General features: G+C 39.6%; 1 protein-coding gene across 2 annotated transcripts in view; it reads left to right on the top strand.

Moving 5' to 3' along the window:
* The first annotated feature begins 274 nt into the window (after positions 1-274).
* Positions 275-9,871, top strand: part of ARMC1 (armadillo repeat containing 1) — a 34,002-nt gene continuing 24,405 nt past the window's right edge. The window contains exons 1-3 of one of the 2 annotated variants that reach the window (XM_036406329.2): positions 275-428; positions 2,946-3,149; positions 7,216-7,307. In XM_036406329.2, the coding sequence (XP_036262222.1) occupies positions 2,958-3,149; positions 7,216-7,307 (284 nt within the window). In that variant the 5' untranslated portion in view covers positions 275-428; positions 2,946-2,957. The remainder of the gene's footprint in view (positions 429-2,945; positions 3,150-7,215; positions 7,308-9,871) is intronic. The other variant, XM_036406328.2, reaches the window with a different exon arrangement.

The following is a 9,871-nucleotide window of genomic DNA, read 5'->3' as shown; positions in this document are numbered from 1 at the left end:
GAACCAAGATATGGGCATCCTCTGTCCATACAGCTTTATTTAAGCAGTAAATTCGACTTATCGTGGTAACCGTCTTTGGAGGAAAAAAAAAAAATCCAACACAAATAGAGCTGCGCGAGGAGCGTGTTTCTGGACTATAGCGCTCGGACTACACCTCCCGGCCTGCACCGCGCCCCTCACAGGAACAAAGAGCTCCTCGATTGGCGGGGGCCCGCCCTCGGTAGGCGCCAATCGCGCCGCGCGGTGTGGCGCGGTGCGGGGTCAGAGCGGGCTCCGGTGGGTGGTGCAGGCGCTCTCGTTCCGGTGCTCAGCCCGCGGTTCCTCCCAAGCCGCTTCCCGTGCTCCGCTCGCCGCAGGCCGCACCGCCCCGCGGGACATGGGGGAGCGGAGCTGAGCTGCGAGTCCGCCTAGGGACGGCTTTTGCGACGGTACGGCCCTGCTGGGGAGGGGAACAGGCCGCGCCGGGAAGGGCCGTGAGGGGGCGGCGTGTGCGGCCGAGATCCCCCTGCTGCCCGATCCATCCCGGAGCTCCTGCTGCCCGGTGCCTGCGGGGCTGAGTCTCCGCCGATCGCGGGTCCTGGGAGCTGAGTCCCGGGGCCTGGTCTCCGCCGGGCTGAGGCCTCGGGCGCCTGGGGAAGGCTGGCAGCGGAGCTGTGCGGGTTCCTCGCCAGGGCCGCCCCGGCGAGAGCACAAAGCGGGGGGGAGAGCGACAGACAGACAGGGCTGTGGTGCCTGGGTCAGGCTTTGGTCTCAAAGCTACGAGAGGACACAGGAGCAGGCATCTGGCTCGCTGCTCTGCCAGACTCCTGAATTATAGTTATCTTATTATAACTTCTAAGACCGCCTATTTTTTAAATTAAAAAACTCTCCGGGAAGTGGGCGAGGGCGTGAGTTTTGGTGGAATTGATTGTTGCAGGTCATGGAGAAGGGTGAGGATTTCAGAGTTGTCTCCGGAGTTGGGGCTTAGGAGAGATGGAGAAGGGTCTGGGGATAACAGAATCACGTAATGGTTGGGGTTGGAAGAGACCTGGAAGAGCATCTAGTTGTAACCCCCGTACCTTGAGCAGGGACACCTTCCACTCAACCAGATTGTTCAGAGCTCCATCCAAGCTGCCCTTGAACACTTCTAGGGATGGGGCATCCACAACTTCTCTGGGCAGCGGGTTCCAGTGCCTCACCACCCTTACAGCAATTTATTCCAATATTTAATCCCAACCTGCCCCCTTTCTGGTTAAAGACATTACCCCTTGTCCTATCACTATATGCCTTTGTAAAATGTCCCTCTCCGTCTTTTTTGTAGCTCCCTTCAGATGAGTGTAGCCTAGTGGAATCGGTGGGGGTAAAACTTGGTTTTGTGGGTAGGTTTTTTTCAGAGGATTAGAAGAAAAAAGGCAAAAGGTCATCAGGATGGAAAGAGTTATAGGAATGATATGGTGCTTGGGACACAGACTTGGAAGTCAGAGACTTTGATTAGCATCAGCTCTACTCCTGACTTGGTTTCTAAGTCTTGAATAATAAGTTCCTTTGTGTACTATGGAAAATAGTTAATAATACTCAACAGAGCTGCTTTGGCTTTGTTTGGTCGTTTTGTTTGCTGAGGTTTTGTTTTGTTTGTTTTGTTTTTTTGTTTTTTTTTTTAATATTAGAGTTTTTTCCTTTGGAAACACAAACTTGTATTGGTTGAGCTACTGTATCTCCCAGTTGATATCTTTTTGATTTCTGATAGTCTAGAGAAATAGTCTGGAGACTAATCATTGGCCTGTACTTTTCACTCTAGCACTCTCCTGAAGTAAGAAGCATTGACTTAGAGATTAACAGAATTTTTTCTCTGTGAAAATTTCAGAAATTATCATAATCAAAATGCATGTTTATGGCTCATTGTTTTTGATGAGTGTGATAAATTTATGTTCCTCAGAGGCCAACCTTCAGTGAAGAAAAACTATTTAATGTTGGCAAATCATGTTAAAAGAATGTGATCGCTTAAAAATTGTATTTATTCTTTGTTTTGGGGGACAGTGAGTGATTTAACAAATTAACAATATGTGTTCACTCCCACTTTTGTGCCTTGAGCTACTTGGCTGAGTTGGTACTGGCAACAACCAGGACTACAGTTAGCATTTAGAAATTTCTGAGGCACAAAGAAACTCTTTTTTTTTGCACCAAGATTTTAGCATTTTCTTTGAGCAAACTTATGCTTTTGTTGCCTGTTAAGTAGTTATTATTAAACAACTCTGCAATCTGATACTCTCACACTAACACGTGTCTCCTTTGAAATTGATCTGGTGGTTTGGACTTCGACTGCAGCAAGGTGTGACCTGCTTGCTCTCTTTTTATTGAGGGATACTTGTGAAAAGGAGAAAAAACAGCTCAAACCCAGCCTCCAAAGCCCTTTCTGCCCTTGAATGTATGGTATTGCATTAGTTATTTGATATATGGATGAAGAATAAAGCTTAATGTTCACTGTTCTTGATACACTGTTAATATTTTGGTGATTTTTGTGGTTCATTTTTTGTAAAATTTTTTGATTGCCGAAGCTGCTCTGAAAATACTTTGGTTTTGCACCCTTGCACAGAAGGATGTTTATGGACTTCTAGAGTGGCTTGTGAGAAGACTGGATTTATTGAAAACATTTTTCACTGGTGTAAGGAGAAAAAAACTAACACACAATACTCTCGTAAAGATTGACTGGTCTGAAATGACATATAGGAAACAAATAAAAACCTTATTATCCAAATATAGCTGTTCTCTGCATAGGAAGTTTAGATTTCCAGTTTATAAATTTCAGGACTCACGTCCTTGTCAATTCCATCTGCTTTCATGAATTCTGGTCCTTTGGGTTTTTGTACCTTTTTTGTTTAGAGCAAATCATTGCCTTTGTGCTTTTTTTGTCTCTGTTTTAATTGATGATAAATGTTATGATAGTAGTAATAATTTTTTTTTTCCAGCAGGTATTTTGTATGAATGGTGCAGAAAAGATGAATTCTGCTATGAGTGAGGAGCCTGATGCACTATCTGTGGTTAACCAACTCCGAGATCTAGCAGCTGATCCGTTGAACAGACGGGCCATTGTTCAGGATCAAGGATGCCTGCCAGGTCTCATTTTGTTTTTGGACCATCCCAACCCTCAGGTTGTTCATTCAGCTTTACTAGTAAGTATTCTGAAGATAAATTTCTTGGTTGGTAGGGAATTTTTAAACTTTGTTCAGCAAGTTGTTTAAACAAGCAATTTACAAATGAAACTGTTTAAACAAGTGAAAATGTGAAAAATATTGCCTGGTTTTATATTATGTTCATATTCATTACATGTGGGTTTTTTTAGAAAATCATGTATTTTAAAAATGACACATTGTTACAGGGGATTTAAAAAAAAATATATTAATTTACTTTGCATTTTTTCCCTAATACAGCTATTTCACTTTTTGTGTGGAGGGAGGTAAGGACCCTTAAATCTCTTTTTTAAGATGAAGCCATAGAGTTTGGTAAATATGGACAGTGACTTGATATTCCCTTTATAAAAATCAAAATCCAGTCATAGGATAACTTAGGTTAGAAACAACTTCCCAAGGCAATGTAGTCCAATCCCATGCCCAAATTAGGTGCACTCAGATCACAACTCATGGTTGTGTTCACTTGATCTTCAACACCTTGAAGGATGAAGATTCCATAACTTCTCTGGTACACCCTTCCAGCATTTGAACAGCCTCATGGTATTAAAAACAAAGAAACTAACCCAAAACCTATCAGTACCTAATACAATTTGTTCCAACTTTTGCCTGTTTCTTCTCATTCTAAATCTTAAATGCTGAAGTCCTGATTCTTATCCTGAATTGTAATATTAGCTTAAAAATGTATTTCTTGCTTAGAAATGGGAGAAATGAAAGTCAGGATTTAGTAATTTCAAGAGTTGAATTAGGGTTCTAAGATTTAAAGTTACTGAAGTTTATGTGATGCCCCTTTTTTTTAATTATGTCATTATTTAATTGTAAAGAATGTGAAAGAGCAAAGAGCTCTGGCTTTTACATGTGTACATGGGAGGGGTACATTATTCTTGATATCAGTGAGACCTATCTGTACCATAATTCTTTGGTTTTCATTTGAGTTGCTTTCATGGTGGGTGTTAGTGGACTTCTTGAAATTACTTTAGTGACTGATTTCTTTTGTGTTTGGGGAGGGAGGTCCCATAAGGAAACCTGTGTCCTGCTAATTGTTTTTTAGGTTAGCCTTGCCATAGCATTTGGCAGACTGTAGTTTTCTTTGGTAGGAGAACATAGATTTGAGTTTACTGTTCTTGGAAATCTGTTGCACTGGTTTTCTTCCCAGTGTAGTTTCCTTAGGCTGTGCTTTTTAAAAGAAGTTCTTGTTTGGATGTCCCACTGTCTTTCCTTCCTTTGTTATGTTGGGCTGTGTGTTCTTACTGCCTGCATGAGATTTGCAAATCAGTCTCTTGATCATGTTACAAAAACTAGTTCTGCATAAAAGGACTGGTTTTGTCAAGTGATGAGCACTAACCCAATTTGCAGTGTGGTTCCACAGCCCCTGACAGTACTCAAGTTGTGTTGAAAGGAAATCTCCTTGGGTGAGGATGGGAGGCAGATGGGTTGTCCCATGGATTGATAACCCACAGTTAGAGTGGATTGAGAATCAGGATTTAGAGACCAGGATGTGGCTGCAATGAGAAATGGATCCGTTTACTGTGGATACAAGTTCTAGTCTTCTGCTCAGACTCCTTGTGTTAATGAGTTCTTGAACTTCTTAGGTTCTGAAGGTTTAAATATCTTTGATGACAACTTTTTAGCCTTCATGTTTTATATTTTTCCATTCTGAAAAGTCTTTTTGTTTTTGTAGTCATCCTGTTGGTCAAAAAGTGCTTCCATTTGAATGGGAATAGTTAAAAGTAATGATCTTCCATTAAGTGTGTACCTAATAAAAGGATGTGCAGCACTGGCTTTAAATTTCTTCTCATACTGCTCAGAAATTCCTGCATTTGAAATTGTAATAATGTGTATGAATCATAATAGTTCCATATATAACTTTTTTATGTTTTGTAGAACTTTTTAGGGAGGGTGTTTTTTTTGTATTTGATGAAGAATTGATATGTATGTTCTGTGTATTTCTATTTCTGGTTTTCTCTAGTCTTGATTTCAGAAATTCTTTGATATACTTCAAATGTTAGAATTTTTGAATGATATAAATTAAAATCAGAAGTAACACAGGCAATACTACTATTTTTTTCCCCTGAAATTTGGACTAAAATTTTATGAACTAGAACCCTGAAGTTAAGGAACTACTTTAAAATTGCACATCAAAACCATCAAAGATGTCTTTTTATCAAGACTAGCAGCAGTGTATTTTGTGTTAAAATATGCAGGTAGTCCTATTCATTATGTTGACCTTACTTGATGAACTCACCTATGTGAGCCTTAAAGCTAACACAGGTAAGTGTTTAGCTGAACAGAAGCTGAGCCAAAGTTTATATCAATAGCTTTCCCTATGCTTTCAGTATACTGGATTTAATAAGTGTAAAATTATCTCACTTCTTTGAAGGGATACCTTTGTATCTCCTGTGGGAGGCAGGAGGGATGGGAACTTCCTGGTGTTGAAAAGTTGGGTCAATTAAGTTGGTCTCATGACTTTGGCCTTGCTTGAGCTGTGACTCAAAAAATTAGCTGTTAAGAGAATAGGTTTTTCTTTGTCCAGCTGAGTTGCACCCTTATTAAATTGCCAGAATAAAAATAAGAAACTTGTTACACAGGCAAGGATATATTTCATAGCATGCAAGTTGCTTGAGAGATATCATTTAGGTCTTTTCCCATAGTTGAAAAGTAAGATAATAAACGGATATCCAACATTTATAAGATGCAACTATTGATACTGGTCCTCATCAGAAAATAACAAAAATCACATCTCAGGTTCTTACCATGCCAGACAGCAGCCAGAGTGTCTTGAAAGGCAATAAAACAGTCTTGAGAATTTTACCTGATATGTGCAGAAGATGACTTGGAAAAACAAGCCCTGATGATTAGTCCTCTATTTCTGAAGGGATTAAGGAGCATGTTATTTTTAAAGCAGTTACTGTGCAGTGTAGCTACTACATGGCTATATATAAAGAGTTGGTGTGCTTCTAAACCTCGTGTCACAAACCCCATTTTATAAATCACTGTATTTATGTATTGAAGGATTTTTCAAGTGCAGTTCTTGTACCTACATCAGTAAAACACCTTTGGAGGCTCCTTCTAAGAAAACTTTCTCAGCACAAGCAATAGAGAGATGTCTCATGAAAAGAAGTACTGACATTTTAATTGGAAGAGTGTTATGTTAGGAGGATCATATGAATATGCAGTTACCAACTGGGATCAACAATGTAAAATTGTGCAAAGAGCCTGCCTTGACAGTCAAGTAAACAAAACCTTGAACAACAAATAAGTGTAATTTCCCAGTTTAGGTCACAGTAAGCTAAGAAGCTTGCTGCTGCTGGTGTTCTTATTCCTGTATGGAATTAGGAAGTTGCAATTAGTCTTCAAAAGTTTATACATGTTTTAGACCTCCTTTTGTAGACAGTAGGAACTTGGTAGTGGTGAGGTTTCTATTTCTAGTACTGGAGGAGCCCACAGAATTGATGGAAATTGTACTGGAAGCATCATGTATAAAAATTACTTTAGATCTCAGGTCACATAAATGTTTATTGGAAGGGACTTCTGGAAGTCATTCACTTCAGTTTCCTGTTTGAATTGGGACTGTCACCAGCACTCAATCAGGTCAGTTGTAGCTTTGTCTCGTTCATTCTGCAGTTCCACTAGGTCATCTGTTCCACTGTTGTGCTACCTTCAGAGGAAAAAAGCTTTTTATTATACCTGATTTGAACTTCCCAAGCTACAATTTGTGGCTGTTCTCCCTTGTCTGCTGCTGTAGAGGAAAGTTGGGCTTGACCATCTTTGTAAAGGCTTCTTGCATAGCTGTAGACAGCTGTTAAATTGTCCCTTAGGCTCTCAGCTGGTATTAGCAAACCCAGTCTCTCAGCCCTTTCTCATAGATTAGATACTCTGTGCTTTCTGTGTATTTATAAAAATAAAATATTTTTTTATGTTTGTAGTAGGTGATAATTCTTTCTCTCCCTACTAGACCTGCCTCTGTGACTGTTTGCAGATGTGCACTAACAGAAATGACTGGTGATGTGCTGGATCTATTGCTGATCTGCTGTGCTCCTCTTCCTTTTAGGCTCTCCGCTATTTGGCTGAGTGCCGTGTCAACAGAGAAAAGATGAAAAGTGAATTGGGTATGATGCTCAGCTTACAGAATGTAATACAAAAGTAAGTTTACAATGGAATGTTGGATCCAAACAGTGTAAACATGTAATTGTGGTACAAAGTGCAACTTGGACTGAATTTGTATGCTAAGTTTCTAATATTGCCTTCTTGAAATTATGTGGCTGCAAGCAAATAATGATTTTCATTTTACGGTATTTTGAAGTAGTTAGACCATAGCCTACAAGAAATACTAATTTACAGGTCATTTGCCAACAACAAATTTTCTTTGCCGTGTTACATGATAACTATTTTTTTCCTTTTCCTTCAGGTTCTCTTATAATCCTTCTCATCATTGTATAAGGTTGCCTTGAAGTAGTACAGTTAAAGAAATTGCGTGGCATCTGCCAGATTTATTCTTTGAACCCCACCTTTGGGTAGGGAATTTGTTTCAGTGTATTTTTGGAAGTAAGTATCTGCAGTTCTGTGTTGAGAGAACATCTTGCAGGTGGAGTAGAAATTAATGAGTTTTATAGTGGTCTCTGATATCTTTGTATGAAGTGTCAGATAGGTTATGTCTCTTAAAATTTGTGATTGTTGGACTTTCTCAAGATTTCTAACTGCTGAGTCTTGAGTACTGGAAGATCTCTGTGTACATACACACTGGAGATGATGCACTTAATCAACAGAAATTTATGTGATATAACTAAGTTGAATCACTATTCAAAAGGAGCCCCAACAGCCTCCTTCAAAGATTATTCTGTCGTAGCAGAAATTAACTTGCCGTCAAACTATCTGAAGGTGATTATTTTACACACAGTTTGGTAGTGTTCTGTTGGAGCTCTGGACTTCGGAGATGTGAGGAGCTGTTCCATGGGGATGGAGAAAAGTCATGTTGCTGCATTGAGATGCCTCAGATGAATGTTTAAAACAATTATTTAGAATAGGGTAAAACACAAGTGGAATTGTATATTAAATATTTAGGTAGAAAAATTTTGAATATTTTCATGGTTTAGTTGAACCTCTGTCACTTGTGCTGTAGATGTATGAGTTTCTTTTAGCAAAAACACAAGGCTAGACTTTGCTAGTTCCTTCATCCCACAGCCCCGCCAGTTTTGGCCGTGTGCCCTATTATCATAGAATGTTAGGGGGTTGGAATGGACCTTAAGGATCATCTAGTCCCTACCTACTAGACCAGGTTGCTCAAGGCCTTATCCAACCTGGATTTGAACACTGCTGGGGTTGGGGCACCCACAACCTCCCTGGGCAACCTTTTCCAGTGCCTAACCACCCTCACTGTAAATAATTTCTCCCTAATATCTAACCTCTTTCAATTTGTACCTATAGCACCTATTGCTGCAGTTCCTGATGAAGAGTGCCTCTCTGGCTTCCCAGTAGGCCCTGTCAGAAACCGAAAGGTTACAATGAAGTTTCCACCCACAGCCCCAACTTCCTCAGCCTGGCTTTGTAAAGGAGGTGCTCCAGTCCTCTTGCCAGCTTTGTGGCTCTCCTCTGGACTTGCTCCAACATTTCTGTGTCCTTATGTTGAGGACACTGGAACTGTGCTCAGCAGTTTGGGTGCGGTCTCATAAAAGCAGAGTAGAGGGGCAGAATCACCTCCTTCAACCTGCTGGCCACACTGCTCTTAATGCTGCCCAGGATTTGGGATTATTATTGGATATTACAGGATTATTGTTGTATTTCCCTCTGTCTGACACTCCTTATCTATATGTGTGAACCTGAAGGAGGGGAAATTATGGTTTGTACTCAAGTCCTGTGTGATCTAGGAAATATCACTACTGTTCACCTTTAAGTACTTCATTAATTGTGCTAAAGCTAAAGACGATTGGGTATTGGCATGGAATTCAGCATTATGTCTGAGTATCATCTTATGATTCACCAGTTACGCAAAACACAAGGGTTTAAAACATATGTCTTAAAAAGAAAAATGAACAAAATTACTAAAATTTAGAAGAGATGTGTCAATTTTTAAAAAATAATGTCAAAATTATAACTTTTGAAATGATTGGTGTTCTAATATGATGTATGGATAGAAAAATGGAATTAAGTCTTAAGATATTCACCTTTTCTAAGGACAAGCATAATTAAGTGAACTATACAGAAGTCTTTGCTACTTTTATAATAACAATAAGACCTGAAACATTTAGGTAATAACAGAAGCATGTGCTTCAAAAGGACTTACTTTTAGTATGAATTACATGTCTATTTAGAGTGCAGAGACATTCTGTAAAAGTTGAGAGGGGAGTGGTTGTTCATTATCAGTGTCTGTAGCTTGCAAATATTACTTGGGAAACATTAAAGAATTTGGAAATCTCTTCAGCGACATATTTTTCTAGGTTTCAGTTTCAAGGGCCAAAAGAGCAAAGTTCATATATGTGCAGAAAATGAGAGATAAGTCAATGAAAACTGGAAATCTTGTAGGTGTTTCTTTTTTTTTTTTTCTAGAAAGCTCTTTGGCAACAGTAAGAACATACGTTGGATTTGTATGCTTGTAACATTTGGAAAGTGTGATATCATGAAAATTTAAATACATAGCATCTTCAACCACAAGACTTTGTCATGTGCTTGTCAGGATTTTAGGTTTTAATGTTGACGGGAAATGCTGAAGT

Source organism: Molothrus ater, chromosome 1 (assembly GCF_012460135.2).
Source record: "Molothrus ater isolate BHLD 08-10-18 breed brown headed cowbird chromosome 1, BPBGC_Mater_1.1, whole genome shotgun sequence".
In the NCBI taxonomy this organism is placed as follows: Eukaryota; Metazoa; Chordata; class Aves; order Passeriformes; family Icteridae; genus Molothrus; species Molothrus ater.
This window is presented reverse-complemented; position numbering and strand designations above follow the sequence as displayed.